General features: G+C 36.8%; 1 protein-coding gene across 1 annotated transcript in view; it reads right to left on the reverse strand.

The window, feature by feature from the left end:
• SLCO6A1 (solute carrier organic anion transporter family member 6A1) overlaps window positions 1-18,646 on the reverse strand; it is a 109,887-nt gene that overhangs the window by 22,590 nt on the left and 68,651 nt on the right. The window contains exon 10 of the mRNA XM_066381969.1: window positions 8,763-8,950. Coding sequence (XP_066238066.1) covers window positions 8,763-8,950 — 188 coding nt within the window. The remainder of the gene's footprint in view (window positions 1-8,762; window positions 8,951-18,646) is intronic.

An 18,646-nucleotide genomic window follows, 5' to 3' on the forward strand; every position in this document is an offset into this window, starting at 1 on the left:
ATATTTATGCACCCAATATAGGAGAACCTAAATATATTAAGCAGATTTTGGTGGACATAAAGGGTGAGATTAACACCCAACTATAGTAGTAGGGGATTTTAATACCCCACTAACATCAGTGAATAAATCTTCCAGACAGAAAACTAACAAAGAAACTATTGTCTTAAACAACATACTAAATACATTGAATTTAATTGATATCTTCAGAAGATTTCACCCCAAAAGCAGCAGAATATACATGCTTTTCAAGTGCTCATGATACATTTTCTAGGATAGACCACATGTTAAGATACAAAACAAGTATCAATAAATTTAAGAAGACTGAAATCATACCATGCATCTTCTTGACAATGGCACAAAACTAGAAATCAACTACAATAGAAAAACTAAAAAAAATATTAAAATATTTGGAGGCTAAATAGCATGTTATTAAATAAGAAATGGGCTAACAATGAGATCAAGGAAGAAATCAGAAATTACTTTGAAACAAATAAAAATGAACATACAACCCAAAATCTATGGGGTACAGTTGAAGCAGTCCTGAGAGGAAAATTCATGGCATTACAGGCATACCTTAAGAAGATGAAACTCAAATAAACAACCTAACCCTGCACCTAAAAGAACTAGAAAAAGGACAACAAATAAAGCCCAGCAGAAGTAGAAGGAAGGAGATAATAAAGATCAGAGCAGAAGTAAATGATGTAGAGGCTAAAAAAAATTACAGAAGATCAATAAAACCAAGAGCTGATTCTTTGAAAGGTAAACAAGATTGACGAACCTTTACCCAGATTAAAGAAAAAAACAGAGAGAAGACCAAAATAAATAAAATTAGAAATGAAAGTGGAGAAGTAAGAACTGACACTGCAGAAATACAAAATTGTAAGAAAATACTATGAAGATCTATATGTCAAAAATGTTGGACAACCTAGGAGAAGTGGATAAGTTTCTATAAACATACAATCTTCCAAAACTCAATCTGGAAGAATCAGAAAACCTAACAGACCAATTACAATAAATGGAAAAAAACTCCCTGTGGGGAGGGGGGAGAGGGAGAGGGAAAGGGGGATGGGGAAGGGCACAAAGAAAACTAGATAGAGGGTGACAGAGGACAATCTGACTTTGGGTGATGGGTATGCAACATAATTGAATGACAAGATAACCTGGACATGTTATCTTTGAATATATGTATCCTGATTTATTGATGTCACCCCATTAAAAAAATAAAATTATTAAAAAAAAACTCCCTGCAAACAAAAGTCCTGGACGGGATGGCTTCACAGGTGATTTTATCAAACATTCAAAGAAGAACTAACATGTATCTTTCTCAAGCTATTTTAAAAATTCAAGAGGAGGGAAGACTTCCAAGCTCCTTTTATGAAGCAAGCATTATCCTCATTCCAAAACCAGGTAAAGACACTACAAAGAAAGAAAATTATAGGTCAATATTGCTGATGAACATAGATGCTAAAATTCTCAACCAATTATTAGCCAACTAGCTTCAGCAATACATTAAAAAGAACATATATCGCCCTGGCCGGTTGGCTCAGCGGTAGAGTGTCGGCCTAGCGTGCGGAGGACCCGGGTTCGATTCCCGGCCAGGGCACACAGGAGAAGCGCCCATTTGCTTCTCCACACCTCCGCCGCGCCTTCCTCTCTGTCTCTTTCTTCCCCTCCCGCAGCCAAGGCTCCATTGGAGCAAGGATGGCCCAGGCGCTGGGGATGGCTCTGTGGCCTCTGCCCCAGGCGCTAGAGTGGCTCTGGTCGCAACATGGCGATGCCCAGGATGGGCAGAGCATCGCCCCCTGGTGGCCAGAGCGTCGCCCCATGGTGGGCGTGCCGGGTGGATCCCGGTCGGGCGCATGCGGGAGTCTGTCTGACTGTCTCTCCCTGTTTCCAGCTTCAGAAAAAGTGCAAAAAAAAAAAAAAAAAAGAACATATATCATGATAAAGTGAAATTTATTCTGGGGAGGCAAAGTTGGTAAAATATTTGCAAATCAATGAGTGTGATTCATCACATAAACAAAATTAGAGATAAAATTTACATGATCATATCAATAGATGCAGCAAAAACATTTGATAAAATCCAGCACCCATTTATGATCAAAACTCTTAGCAAAGTTGGAATACAGGAAACATATCTCAACATAATAAAGGCAATGGACCTGACCTGTGGTGGCGCAGTGGGATAAAGCATCGACCTGGAACACTGAGGTCACGGGTTCGAAACCTTGGGCTTGCCTGGTCAAGGCACATATGGGAGTTGATGCTTCCTGCTCCTACCCCTTCTCTCTCTCTCTGTCTCTCTCTCTCACTCCTCTCTCTCTAAAAAAATCAATAAATAAAATATTAAAAAAAAAATAAAGGCAATGTATGACAAACCAACAGTCAACATCATACTCAATGGGAATAAATTAAAAACAATCCCTTTAAAATTAGGAACAAGGCTGGAGTGCCCTCTTTCACCATTCTTTTAATTTTTTTTTTCAGAGACAGAGAGAGAGAGAGTCAGAGAGAGGGATAGACAGGGACAGAAAGACAGGAATGGAGAGAGATGAGAAGCATCAATCATCAGATTTTACGTTGCAACACCTTAGTTGTTCATTGATTGCTTTTTCATAATGTGCCTTGACCGTGGGCCTTCAGCAGACTGCGTAACCCCTTGCTCAAGCTAGCAACCTTGGGTCCAAGCTCATGAAGCTTTGCTCAAACCAGATGAGCCTGAGATCAAGCTGGCGACCTTGGGGTCTCAAACCTAGTTCCTCTGCATCACAGTCCGATGCTCTATCCACTGTGCCACCGCCTGGTCAAGTTCTTTCACCATTCTTATTCATCATAATTCTGGAAGTCCTAGCCACAGCAATCAGACAAGAAGAAGAAATAAAGCCATCCAAATTGGAAAAGAATAAGTAAAACTTTCATAATTTTCTGATGATATGATACTGTACATAGAAAACCCTAAAGTCTACTAGATATGATAAATGAATTCAGCAAGGTGGCAGGATATAAAATTAATATTCAGAAATCAGTAGCATATTTATACACAAACAATAAACTGTCAGAGAGAGAAATTAAGGAAACAATCCCCTTCACTATTGCAACAACAACAAAAAATAATAAAGTACCTAGAAGTAAATTTAACCAAGGAAGTAAAAGACTTGTACTTGAAAAATTATAAGACACTGAAGAAAGAAATTGAGGAAGATACAAACAAGTAGATGCATATACTGTGTTCACGGATAGGAAGAACTAACATCATTAAAATGGCCAAACTACCTGAAGCAATCTATAGATTCAATGCAATTCCTATTAAAATACTAATGCATATTTTACAGATCTAGAACAAATATTCCAAAAATTTAAATGGAACCAAAAAAGAACCTGAATTTCCTCAGCAATCTTGAAAATGAAGAACAAAATGGAAGGTATCACATTTCCTGATATCAAGTTATATGACAAGGCCACTGTAATCAAAACAACTTGATACTGGCATAGGAACAGGCATACAAATCAATAGAACAGAACAGAGAACCCAGAAATAAACCCATGCCTTGACAGTCAATTAGTATCTGACAAAGGAAGCAAGAGTATATAATGGAGTAAAGACAGTCTCTGTAATAAATTGTATTGGGAAAGTTGGACTGGTACATGTAAAGAAATTAAGCTAGACCACCAACTTAAACCATTCACAAAAACAAACTCAAAATGGATAGAAGACTTAAATGTAAGTCACAAAACCATAAAAATCTTGGAAGATATAGGAAGTAAACTCTCTGATATCTCTTGTAGCAACATTTTTGCCAATGTATCTCTGTGGGCAAGGGAAATAAAGGACAAAATAAACAAATGGGGCTATATCACATTAAAAAGCTTTTTCACAGTAAAAGACACTATTAACAAAATAAAAAAGGCAACCCACTCAATGGGAGAACATATTCACTGATATGTCTGACAAAGGGTTAATAAACAAAATTTGTAAAGAACTTCTAAAACTCAACACCAGGAAGGTAAATAATCCAATTAAAAAATGGGCAAAGGAACTGAATAGAAACTTCTCCAAAGAAGACATAGAGATGGCCAATAGACATATGAAAAAATGTTTAATGCCACCAATCACCAGAGAAATGCAAATTAAAACAAAAATGAGCTATCACCTCACACCTGTCAGTATGGTGCTCATTAACAGATCAACAAGCAAGTGTTGGTGAGAGTGTAGAAAAAAGTGAACCCTCTTGCACTGCTGGTGGGAATGCAGACTTATACAGCCACTATGAAAAACAGTATGACATTTTCTCAAAAATTAAAAATGGAACTGTTTTTTTGACCCAGCTATTCTACTTTTTAGAAATATATCCTAAGAATCCCAAAACACTAATTTAAAAGAAGATATGTACCCTTATGTTTATTGTAGTATTGCTTACAATAGCCAAGATCTGGAAACAGCCCAAGTGTCCATCAGCAGATGAGTAGATAAAAAAGTAGTTGTACATATACACAATGGAATACTATGTAGTCATGAAAAAGAAGGAAATCTTAACTTTTGCAATGGTATGGATAGACCTAGAGATTATTATGCTAAGTGAAATAAGCCAGCCAGAGAAAGACAAATATCATATGTGGAATCTCATGAACATGGTGAACTGAGGAATGAAATAGAGGCTGAGGTGGGGTCACGGGGAGCAGTGGGACAGCTGTCAGATGGAAGAGGGATGAGGGGACAGGATCAGAGAAAGTGAAGAGATTAGGCTAATTATATATACATAGCACATAGATACAGATAATAGGACAGCAAGTCCCAGAGGAGAGGAGGAAGGTTAGGGGGAGGGGGAACAGAAGGGGTGGGTTGAGGGGCACATTGTGGGGGGATGTTGAGGGTATTATATAGAGTGGAAAACTTGAATCCATGGTAACACAATAAATTTTAAAATGTAATTAAAAATATAAAATAAATAAATTTGATTTTACTGTGGTATATCTCAGTGTTGATTGCTTTGGGTTAATTTTCCTAGATATTTGATATGACATGGCAATAAGTAAATTCCAATACTATTTTATTTCATTGTTTATTTATTTTTTTATTATTTCAGTATTTATTAAAATCATTTCAGTAAATTTTAATTTATAGATTTAAATATTTATTGTTTGACTGTTTTGGTTTTCTTTTTTTTTCTCTAATTTTGTATGTTGATCTTTTCCTATCTTCTATATTTGTCTCATTCTTCTTTTAAGGCCTTTTTTCTTAATTTTATTTTATATTCTCCATTTCTCTTTCTCTCTCTCGTTTTCTATGCCTCATACTTGCTTTCTACCTTGTCTTTTCTTCCTTGTGTCCTTTATAACTTATTTTTAATTTCTAAATTTTTCCTCTTTTTTTTTTGTATTTTTCTGAAGCCAGAAACAGGGAGAGACAGTCAGATAGACTCCCGCATGCGGCCGACTGGGATCCACCGGCACGCCCACCAGGGGGCGACGCTCTGCCCACCAGGGGGCGATGCTCTGCCCCTCCGGGGCATCGCTCCGCTGCGACCAGAGCCACTCTAGCGCCTGGGGCAGAGGCCAAAGAGCCATCCCCAGCGCCCGGGGCCACCTTTGCTCCAATGGAGCCTCGCTGCGGGAGGGGAAGAGAGAGACAGAGAGGAAGGAGAGGGGGAGGGGTGGAGAAGCAGATGGGCGCTTCTCCTGTGTGCCCTGGCCAGGAATCGAACCTGGGACTCCCACACGCCAGGCCGACGCTCTACCACTGAGCCAACCGGCCAGGGCCTAAATTTTTCCTCTTTTTTTCTGAGTTCTATTCCTTTTTATTCCATAACCTTCTTCATCTAGATTTTTTCTCTTTTTTTATGACCATAATTGTTTAATTTTTTTTTTTTTTGGTTTAAACTTATATAGTTACATTTATATATTATCTGATTTTTGTAATTTTTTTTTTTAAGTGACAGTAGGGGAAGAGACAGTCTTCTGCATGTGCCCCAACCGGAACTCACCCAGCAATCCCTGTCTGGGGCTGATACTCAAATCAACCGAGCCATCCTCAACTTCTGACAGACCATCCGTACCACTGGCTCTGAGAGGGGAAGAAAAACAGATGGTCGCTTCCCATGTGTGCGCTGACCGGGATCAAACCAGTGATATTTACATGCCAGGCCGATGCTTTATTCATTGAGTCAACCAACCAACGCCTGATTTTGGTAATGTTTTTTAAGTGAGTTTTTATTGTCTGAAATAATGATTAAATTTTTTTATTTCTTTCACTATAATTATTTTGTATGTAGGTAGAACCTTTTCTTTTACTACTTATTCATACTTGAATAAGATAGATTTTCTTCTTAAACTAGAGGCACAAGTTTATTAAATTGGAACATGGGCCAGGGTTTTCAAGCTTCAAATAGATTTACCTCTGTTGATATAGGGAGGACTTAAATGTTTAGCTGTACTTCCTCTGCCTTTCCAAACCTGGCCTGCTTCAAAAGAACATCTACCAACCTTGGACATATGAGGTCTCTTTACATTTCTTTCCAAGGTCATGTATTCATTTGTAGAAAGGATATTTTGTTGGCATTTTTTGAGATCTGTTGTGGCCCTCCTGGGCATTTTCTAAGCCTTTTCACTCATTCTTTTCAGAAATATTCTGCCTTAATTACTTTGGTCTTGGTCTCAGAACTTCTATCTAACAGTATTGTCCTCTTTCTCTGAGTAGAAATACATGACAAAGATACTTGAAATCTGTCAATCCTGAGACCCTCTCCACATTTCTTGTAATTCTTTGTGACATCTTTGTGAAATTACAAACTGGAATACAGCTTCAATTTAGGCAATACTTATATGGGATTTCAACTTTGTCATTTTTTATCTTTCTCATAATAGTACTGAAAATATAGTATGTGTATGTGTGTGTTTGTGTGGGTGTTTTAGTCTCATTATTGCTTTATATAGTTACCAAGTTCAGAATTGAAAAGATGCAGAACTAAACTTCTGGAATATTATCATCTTTCTTATCTCAGTGCTGGGAATATTTCCTTGGATGTTTCACATGAGCTTTTAAGAAGGCATATTCAACATTGTACTGATTATCTTCAATCTGAGCTTTCTCTTCTCCTTAAATGTCTTATCTTACTGAATGGATTATCATTAATTAAGCTCTCCAGACTGGGAATCTGGACATAATCATAAATTTCTCCATATTTTGTGCCAGAAATATTAAAGTAATAACCTTGCCCTTTTATTTAAACTAATTATTTCTCAAATATGTTCTCTTATATCTATCTCTAAATACCATACTAAATTCTAAAATGCTGTAAGTATTTCTTTTCTTTCTAGTTTTTCCCCTCAGCATCACTTTCCACACAATTTTCAAAGAATTCTATCTAAAATGTACATTTGATCACTTTTACTTCTGAGGTTTATAACTGTCAATGACTTCCAGGTGGACATAGGATAACAGTATTCACATTAACATGGCAAAGAAAGCCACCCGTTATCAAGCCCTTACCAAGCTCAAATCTCCTGTCCCATTCACCATCATGCTACTCCTGCCATAACAAAACTCCTTGCCCAGATATTGTATGCAGTTTGCCCTACTGTCACTGTGCACTTTTCCTGTTAAGATCTTAACCCCAGTCTGCTTGCATTATGAGAAATCACTTATCTTCATAACTTACTTTAAGTGCCATATCTTCTGTAAGCATTTCTAAATCATCCTAGGTAAAAATTACAATCTTCTTCACTTTGTTCTGTGTCAGGCTGTACAAGCTTTAACCAAGTTGCTTCTAAGTATTCATTCTACTTCTTTTTAAGTGTTTTTCTCCTCTTATTAAACTCTAAGCAATTTAAGGTCAAGGTCCATATTTTATTGGTCCTTATCCATATGAATACATAAAAAAGTTGCTTCCGACATTGATATGTCCAAGTTTTGTCTCCCATCTGAAGTGCAAGTTCATTGCAGGCAGAGACTACATGTGCCCACTTCAGATCTTATTTCTGCATATATTTTTTTCATATTTTCATCTGCTTTTTTATGGGACAAAATATTGCTCCTTATGATATAAAATTTTATGTTAGCTTTTGGAGAAAAAAATAATTTGAAAATAATAATCAGATATTCTGCTACTGTGATAAAAATAAATATTGTCTATTTTCACATACAGAAAAAAACAAATGAATAACAAATGTTGCCTTAATTTGGAACAGTAATAAACTTATATAGCTTAATTCTAAAATTCTAAACATTATGTTCCTTCATTGATGACACTGATGTTTTCTCATGCTCAAATTGTCTATTATAAAATTAAATATTCAATAAGTTCCTATAAGCAATGAATCAACATTATAATTGCATCTGTGTTATAATTAAGAACTTTCCTATATATACAAAATATCCAGGTATGGTAAATTAAGTATTTAAATTTAATTTTAAGTTAAAGCTAAACCAAATGTGTTATCTATAGACTATGCAAATAAGATAATTTGGCATATACATAAATTTTTAACAATGTAACAATTTTCCTGTATATGAATTTTTCATCTTATAAATTAAATTTTATTAATTAGTTAATTCGAACCAAATGTGATATATGTAGACATTATACCGTAAATTAGTTAAAATGGAGAATGAAACATACACATGAATTTGAAAATGTAACAATTTCCCTTTTATCAGTTTCTACTTTTAAACAAGAGTAAATCACTTATTACAATATTGTAAAATCTTCCAAAAATTGCCTTTTTATATATTAAAAGACAGTTATTATGAATAATAATATACGTACCGAAGGATGGTCAGCATGTTTGGTATACCAGAAAATCCAGCAAATAAAATTGTAGAAAAGATAAACACAACGAACAAAGGTAATTGATAGCACTTCGAACCACATGTTCCAGGTCTAGCATCAATAAAGTCACCCTGATCATCTGAAGTTGTTAATCCTTCATTAATGCAAGAACAATTGAAATATGTCTATGAAAATTAAGATAGAAAATGATCTTTTAGAAAGATAGTTATAAAGCACAAACATTATCATAAAATAAAAATGAAATCAATAACTATATGGAGTCTAGCCAACTTTATCAGTCAATGCCCTTACATTAAATCTACCAGTCATCATTTAGAAATTAAATATTAATTATAAGTCCAAAATATCTAACAAAGACTCATGTGTTTGTGTATGTGTGTATGTAACTATAGTTACTTAAGAAAAATTCTATTAATATAAGAAATTCCACCAGAGATATTTATATGTAATCACAAAAATAAGTTTTAGAGAGCTAAGTAAATTGAGAGCAATTAAGGATAATGCAATAAAAAAAATTAAACTTAGCTGGATTTGAACTATGGAAGTTTTGGGGATCACACTACAAAGATGATTTTATTTTATATGGAATGATGGCAAGGCTGTTGTCTATTAGGCAGAGTAAGCATTGTCTTGGACTCCAAGTACATTAAGGTCACATAAAAATGTTGCTATTTTAGGGGTTTTTTTGTTTGTTTTTGTTTTTTTGTGACAGAGACAGAGGGAGGGACAGATAGGGACAAGCAGGAAGGGAGAGAGATGAAAAGCATCAATTCTTTGTTGCAGCACCTTACTTATTCATTGATTGCTTTCTCATATGTGCCTTGAACTGGGGGCTACAGCAGAGCAAGTGAACCCTTGCTCAAGCCAATGACCTTGGGCTCAAGCTGGTGAGCTCTGCTCAAACCAGATGAGCCTGTGCTCAAATTGATGACCTCAGGGTTTCAAACCTGGATCCTTCGTATTTTAGTCCAATGCCCTATCCACTGTGCTACTGCCTGTGGTCAGTCACAATTTTAGTATTTTTTTTTACAATTTTATTATTTTTTTAATTTAAAAAATTAATATAATAATAAATCCAGCCTGGATCATATGATATTTGTCTTCATTCTAACACAGTTCTACATTAATTTTCTAAATTAATTAAATTTTTTTGCTTACAAAGGCAAAGTGTCTAGGGCCAATGAAAGTCACAATGTAGTCTTACATGGAAGCTGATGAAATTTGGGGTGGTTGTAGGGTTGACAATTCATGAAAGATGAATAGGTAATATTTTCTAAGAAGAACTAAACAGAATTTGAAGGTACAGAGAGCAGTTAGCAGTTTATTAATCTATTAAAAAGACTTTCTAAATTTAAAAAATGATCATAAATTCAACAGAAATATGGAACTAGGTTACTAGTGAAGGTATAAGAGGAAACAAAGATAGCTTGAATCTAAGTTAGTCATAAAATGGTGGTCCAAAAGTCATCTCAATTTGTTACTAAGTGGTTCCTGAATATGCTAAAAAAAAAAAATAGAAATAACCAAATATTCAAAGTGAAATTTTTTTTATTCCACCCTATTTTTTTAGTGCCTATGTTCTAAACATCATTCCAGGTATTGGGAAAACACACTAAACAATACAATAAAAATACAGGGCATGTCGGGGTGAACTTATCATGAGCAGTGACTACTTCAATGACTCAGTGATGACTGAGCAGAGATATGAAGAAGGTAATGGAAGAAGCCGTTTGGTTATCTGAAAAAAAAAAAAAATGCAATATGCCTGACCTAGGGTGACACAGTTGATAAAGCCTTGACCTGGAACACTGAGGTCACTGGTTCAAAACCCTGCACTTGTCCAGGAGTTGATGCTTCCTTCTCTTACCCCCTTTTTCTTTCTCTCTCTCACTCTCTCTCCTCTCTAAAATGAATAAATAAGTAAATAAAATTTTTAAATGCAATTCAGGTAGGAAAACAAAAACAAACCAGAAATTGATAAGCCTTGGGGCAGGAGTTTGCTTGATAAGTTCAAATAAATACAAGCAGAAAAATGTGGCTAGAGTAGAGTGAACATGAAGTAAACTAAAAGAAAAGAAAATGAGAGTAGTGGGGGAAGATTAGTTATACAAAAAATAGTAAATAATTATAAGAAAAATTTAAGAACTTTGGTGTGTTTTTTTTTGTTGTTTTTTTTTTAATATTTTATTTATTGATTTTTTGTGAGAGAGAGGAGTGTGAGAGAGAGGGGGGGGGGAGGAGCAGGAAGCATCAACTTCCATATGTGCCTTGATCAGGCAAGCCCAAGGTTTCGAACCGGCGACCTCAGTGTTCCAGGTCGACGCTTTATCCCACTGCGCCACCACAGGTCAGGCCAAAAACTTTGGTTTTTAATCTTACTAATGCGAAAACATTGGAAGGATATATATCTATAAAGGACATTTTAAAAGATCTATATTGAAACTATTGGACTATAAAGGTAAAGATGAAACTAAAGAAAATACTTAAAAAGCTATTGAAACAAGTTGCAAGACAATGTGGCCTGAAACCAGAGTAAATATCTGAGCAAATGATAATTAGATCTAGCATTAATTTGAGAGCAGATTTGAAAGGATTTTCTGAAGGGTCTTAGGGTTATCAGAAGGTGACAGTCACGTGGAGGCTTCCCTGAAAGAAACTAAAACCCTCAGCCAGAGACACAACTATGTCCATGAGTCAGAAAGAGAACAAAAACATTTATCATGTCTTCAATGTTTTTCCTCAGCTCTCTGACTTTCTATTTGAATTTCTTGTCATTCTAATTTAGTCAGAAGCCTGAAGGCAAAGGAGCTCTCATCCTATAGGTCAGTCTTCAGGAACAATGAGGAGGGTGAAGAAAGGTGAAAAATGAAACTCGAGGTCAGAGAAAAGATATCTAGTACAGCAAATGGCGGCATGCTATAGAACCTGGGCTGACTAAGGACAAAAGTTAAAATATGAAGAAGGGATAGTAAACAGAGTATAAAATCTCTAGATATCAGGCTCTGGAAGGGTCAAAGAACTACGGAATCATGTTCAAAGAAATACGACCAAAACGTCAAAAGTTATATCAAAATGAAGTAGTAAAATATATTTAATTCAAATGTGGACAAAAAAAGGATTATTTAATAAATCGAGATGTGATCACAAACTAACCCTGACAAGGTCAGGAAGAGCCTACATACACCATGGCCTAGCGAACTCAGGGAACAAAGTTCAACACAGGATGATCTAAATCAAACCTTTCTAACTAAAAGCAGTTTATACTGTGTAGTCATGTCCTAGGGAGTTATTCTCTATCTGACTGAAGGTTAATGTTTGCTTTGAAGCCTATTACCTTTTGCATATGCAAAAATGATAACTTGCCTTCAAGGTGTGGGGCAAGCTTCTTTTTCTGCCCCCTCAGAGCAGGCATTCTACCAGAGCAGGAACCAACAAACCCTTTCATTGTTATTACTATCAGGTTAATTAACTTGCATGTCTTGTGCTTTCCTACTTAAGAGAGGTTTAAATGTATACATTTTTACTTTTATCCAATCCCAGAAATTTCCCCTGCTTTGCTTTCTCCCATCTCCCTAATCTATCACCAATTTTATGTAACTCCCTTACACCTTTTTCTTTGATTCTACTGTATAAAATAAGTGGTGAAACCGCCATTTGCCAGAGCATTTTCTCAGTTCATTGAGACTTTGCTTCCTGTCAGTTGTCCACAGTTTGGCTCAAATAAACTCATAAAAATTCTTACAGGTTTGGAAGTTTTTTTTTCATTGACACAAATAATGAAAAGGAAGGTACATCTAAACCCACCATATCAATAATTATAATAATAATGTCACTACTCTAAAACTCCAATTAACAGAGTTCAACAAAATTGAAAATAAAGCAAAACCACATTATATGCATGCTACAGGAGATTTTTTAAACATAAAGACACAAATATTTGAAAAATAAAATGATAAAAAATAAAATGTTCCGGCCCTGGCCAGTTGGCTCAGTGGTAGAATGTCGGCCGGGCGTGCAAGGGGTCCCGGGTTCGATTCCCGGCCACGGCACACAGGAGAAGCATCCATCTGCTTCTCCACCCCTCCCCCTCTCCTTCCTCTCTGTCTCTCTCTTCCCCTCCCGCAGTGAGGCTCCATTGGAGCAAAGATGGCCCTGGCGCTGGGGATGGCTCCTTGGCCTCTGCCCCAGGAGCTAAAGTGGCTCTGGTCGCAGCAGAGTGACACCCCAGAGGGGCAGAGCGTCGCCCCCTGGTGGGCGTGCTGGGTGGATCCCGGTCGGGTGCATGCGGGAGTCTGTCTGACTGTCTCTTTCTGTTTCCAGCTTTGGAAAAATACACACAAAAAAAGAAAAAATAAATAAATAAAATGTTCCATGAAAACAGCCAGCGAGGGAAAATTAGAGTGACTATTTAACATATGAAATTTAGTTGGTTATTTAGACAGAGAGTATTACCAGAATGAAAAATGGACATTTCATAAAGATAAAAGTAACAATTAATCAAGAAGATATGACAGATATCAATGATTTTGCACATAACAGAGCCTGAAAATACATGAAGCCAAATTATAATTACATGAGAAAATATTTTTCATATACAATGTTCAAGATTTAATATAACATTACAAGGCTTGTGTTGGGCAAATAAGTTTGTAAAATGGAATTTTTATATACACTTTGTTAAAAATGGTTGCTGCTCACATGATGATGCTGCCAGGTAATACTGATAATTACCTTTCTGCTTGGGAAGGGGCTAATCTTTGCTGGAGGAGGGCTTCTGTGCCAAAAGGTTTTAAGAAGAAGGAAGAAGGAGGAACTAGGAGCCCATTTTTGCGGAGGCCACATTGTTGCAGAGAGGAGGGAGACAGCCAAGATGGTGAGTGTTGTTAGGCAGATAAAATATATTGTGCTCATTTTGTTAAAGATGGTGCTGCCCACGTGGAAGCCTGTCACCCAGGTGATAATATTAGTTGCCCTTCTTGCTTGGGACAGGTGTGATTATATTAATGTGTGTTGGAGGAGGGATTTTGTGCCAAAAGGTTTTAAAAGGAGAGATCACATTGTTCCGGGAAAGTGATTACGTTCTAGGAGGAGTCCATGCTGGAAGAAAGCAGAGAAAGGCCACATGGAGGAGAGGAGAAGCAGCCAAGATGGCGGTGTGCTGAGGAAGAAGCCAGTTTATGCAGAGTTTGTGCAGAGAGAAGAAGATGGGAAACAGAAGTGAATAAGGCTAGTAAGGTAGAAACCTTTGATTCTAGGAATATTCGGATAAGTCAGTGGCTCTGGGAGCCCTGAATGGAAAGGGACGTGTTTTCCCACTGTGTGTATTTCTTTCCCGCCGGATGCAAGCTAGGATTAAAGCTAGTTCGTGGCTCTATTGTTTCATTACCATCTGTCTGAATCAAATGTGAACCTGCATGGGCCAGGCAGCTGTAATGGTGGCCACGGCTACTGGCCTTACAGGGACCTCATTTTTTTACAGTCAAAGGAACTGAATTGACCAATAACCTGAAAAGCTAGTAACTAGCTTCTTTCCCAGAGCCTCCAGAAAGGAATGCAGCTAAGAAAATACCTTGATTTCTGCCTATGAGACTCTGAGCAGAGAAGCTTGTTATATCATATATGGACTTCCAACCTTAGAACTGTGAGCTAATAAATGGATATTATTAAAGATATAGGCTGTGGTAATTTGTTATATAGCAATAGTAGACTAATATATGCCCCCCCCAAAGAAAGAATAGAGAGTAAGGGAGAAATAATAGCTGAGACTCTTCCAAGTGATAAACATAAATCCATAGACTAAAGACATTCTGTGAAACCCAAGGAAAATAAATAAAATGAAAATTGTGTTGAGGTACATTCAAGTAAGACTGCTGAAAATCAAAAACAAAGAGAAAATCCCAAAAGCAGCCAGAGACAAAGACAATATAAATTGCATCTTTTAAATGCCAATATAGGCCCTGGCCAGTTGGCTCAGTGGTAGAGCATCGGCCTGGCGTGCAGGAGTCCTGGGCTCGATTCCTGGCCAGGGCACACAGGAGAGGTGCCCATCTGCTTCTCCAGCCCTCCCCCTCTCCTTCCTCTCTGTCTCTCTCTTCCCCTCCCGTAGCCAAGGCTCCATTGGAGCAAAGTTGGTCCAGGCGCTGAGGATGGCTCCATGCCTCTGCCTCAGGCACTAGAATGGCTCTGGTTGCGACAGAGCGACCCCCCAGATGGGCAGAGCATCATTCCTTGGTGGGCATGCCAGGTGGATCCTGGTCAGGCGCATGCAGGAGTCTGTCTGACTGCCTCCCTGTTTCCAACTTCAGAAAAATACACACACAAAAAAATAAGTAAATAAAAAAATAAATGCCAATATAGAATTCCATATCTACTGAAAATAGTTTTTTCTTTTTTTTCTTTTTTTCAGAGACAAATGTTCTTCAGGATTTGTATTTCCTCAGGAAGAAAGAAAATAATCTCATATGAAAGCATAAAAATGCAAGGAAATGGGTAGGTGAATATAAGTGCATATTGACTGTATAGAATAACAACAATAATAGTATGTGACATTTAAAATATATGAAGAAATAAAATATATGACAAATATAACATAGAGGTAGGAGATAAGTAAAGGAATTTAAAATATTCTAAGCATGTTTTAACTGAAAGAGACCCTAAATCCTGGCTTCTTGTCATTCTAAATGTTTTGCAAGATATTGACTTCCCACTGTATAGATCAGGGGTCTCAAACACGGCCCGTGGGCCGCATGTGGCCCCCCGAACAATTTTGTGCGGCCCACAGATTAATCCACGAAGTTCAAAATATTTTGGATAAAATTAAGTAAGCCTAGGGGCCTACTTGTATTTTTCATTTCTCTAGCATCCTAGCTAGATATTAGCTTAGTTAACAGCAGTTGTGATGTGAACTACAGTTTCTGGTCGTTTTGTGACACTGAGTAAACTGCATGTACGATTGTGCTTGTTGTACTGATTTTTTTTTGTTTTCAACTGCAGTGAGAAAAGTGTTGCATAACAGTTGCCTTTTGTAGACCTAGTGCGGCCCGCCTAACGGCTGTGATCTTGCTCTGCGGCCCACATGCTGAGTTGAGTTTGAGACCCCTGGTATAGATCATTAGAATGAGGCTCCTGTTGGACTGGAGCAGTGTTTAGAAACTCCCTCATCCTATTACGGTATTTTATAATAAAAGTTGTATCAACTACTGAAAAGGAACTAGTACCAATGAGAAGTTGAAGAAGAAAGAAACAAGATTTCTTTTATAGCTATATTAGAAAATATAAAGATTTTTGGTGGCATAGATAAGAAAAATATATATGGATCTCAATGAGGCAAAACTGCCCAGAAATATTGCCAATATAAAGAGGATATATCTATTTTCAGTTTTAGTAAAGCTGTGATTTTTCTATAGGAATTTACAAATATTCAGAGGTATAGAATTTCTTACCACTCCTCTTGCAAACTTTTGCATAAGTGTAATTAAAAATCCAATTCTACCCCTTCATGTTGATTCTGATAATGTTTTAAAAATTAACATTTAATCAGAATTATTTCAAAGGTGACAATTTCATTGAAAAAATACTTTCTAGAGGAAATTCCATTAACATCATTTAGATATTTAATCGTTTTTGCATACAGTAATGTTTTTGTTAATTTTTATTTTGTTAAAAATTATTTTTATTGGTATCAATTCTTTATCATTTGAAATTAATACATACTGTATCCATTAATCAGTTGTATCCATTTCAAATTATACTACTCATAGCTTTTGCTATTGTCAGTTTTCCTTTAGAGCCTTATTTCTATTAAGGCTACTTGTCTTGGTTAATTCCTAAGAGATCTAATTTTTGTCAAATATATTTTATTTTGGGGACATTTGAGATCTTGCTCTCCAGCATGTGTTGTAAGTTTGACTTAAATAAACTCTTATAAATGTTCTCAAAAAATATTTTATTATTCCTTCAATTTTTTATTTAGTATCAAAAATTATCACACAGTTTGACTAATTTATTTCAATCACTGTTATTTCTTTTGAATTAATTATTCCATAGATAAATAAAACAAAATTATAGAAATCTTTTATGAAGTAGAAACAAAATCTCTAAAAGATATTTCTCCTCAAAATAAAAAGGAGTTTAAACTTTGTATTGCATGGCTGTTTTAGCTCTTGTCTATCAGATTGGATCAAAATGCCAAAGTCAAATAGTTCTGTTTTGTATTGTGGCAACAACATCAGTATTTAAAAATCATTTACCTATTTCAAACAAAAATGAAGGAGAGAAAATAAGTAGGATTATAAAATAAGATTTTCTGTAAATTAATAAGTGTTTGAAAATGGGCAGTTGACTTATAGGAGTCCATTATTGCTTTTTTATTACATTTAATGCTTTCAGTGGTAACACATCATAAAGATTTTAAATGTCATTTTAAATATACAATGTAACACTTAATAAAGACTTTTTAAAGGGTGTGCAATATTTTTATATTAATATCAATAAAAAACTGAAGATATATGATTAGATCATAAGACACTGAAACATGATTATGAGGAACTAAAGTCGGTCAGGTATGCTAATACCTTGTAATGAAATGATCTGGGTGTAACAGGAAAAAAATATTGTTATGTAGATTCATAATTAATAAAGGATTCTATCACCTAGGGAAGTGATATAATGCCTATGGGTCAGAGATATACATATTTCTGTTGCTCTCTCCCCTTTACAATAACTAGCCAGAGAAGGAGAGAAACAGAATTTTTAAAGTCTGATTTCTGTCTTCTATGCCATTTAAAAAGAAGAAGCTGAAGTTATTGTCAGAGACAGATTAAGGTGGGTTGAGGACCCAGGCTTAGAAGAAAATATTGGGCCCCTTAAAAAAAAGAGAGAGAGACAGGGGAAATAAAAATACATTTTAACTATATATATTTTTTAAACTATATTTTTTAATAAATAAAAAATATTATATACTCTTTTTTTGTTGTTTTGCTTTTTCTGAAGCTGGAAACGGGGAGAGACAGTCAGACAGACTCCCACATGTGCCCGACCGGGATCCACCCAGCACGCCCACCAGGGGGCAACGCTCTGCCCACCAGGGGGCGATGCTCTGCCCCTCCAGGGCATCGCTCTGTCACGACCAGAGCCACTCTAGCACCTGGGGCAGAGGTCAAGGAGTCATCCCCAGCGCCCGGGCCATCTTTGCTCCAATGGAGCCTCGCTGCGGGAAGGGAAGAGAGAGACAGAGAGGAAGGAGAGGGGGAGGGGTAGAGAAGCAGATGGGCGCTTCTCCTGTGTTCCCTGGCCGGGAATCAAACCCGGGACTTCTGCACGCCAGGCCGATGCTCTACCATTGAGCCAACCGGCCAGGGCCTATGTACTCTTAATGTTAAAATTGTACATATAAAACTGTAAGGCCAGGGACCACTACCATCGTGGCTAGTCACATACAGGTTCTCATTGAATTCGAGCATTTGGTAAATAAACAGTGGAGCCAAAAACTGGTGGCCCATTCCTTTATTCTAGCCTCACACTGGCCAGCGAATAAACACACACAGGGTTCCTGTAAAGCCAGAAGCCACGGCCAGGGCTACTATCACAGCAGCCTTCTGGCCCATGCAGGTTCGCATTGGATTCGGACAGTCGGTAAAGAAACAACGGAGCCACAAACTGATGGGCTGTCATCTTTAATTCTAGCTTGTACCCGGCGGGCAAGTAAAAACATACACTGGGCTCCAAAACCCACTCACATTCAGTGCTCTCAAAGCCACTGACTTATCCGAGTTTCTTAGAATCAAAGGTTTTTAGCTCACCAGCCTTATTCACCTCTGTTTCCCATCTCCTTCCTTATCCCAGATACAAACTCTGTACAA

The sequence above is a fragment of the Saccopteryx leptura genome, chromosome 4 (assembly GCF_036850995.1).
Source record: "Saccopteryx leptura isolate mSacLep1 chromosome 4, mSacLep1_pri_phased_curated, whole genome shotgun sequence".
NCBI lineage: Eukaryota > Metazoa > Chordata > Mammalia > Chiroptera > Emballonuridae > Saccopteryx > Saccopteryx leptura.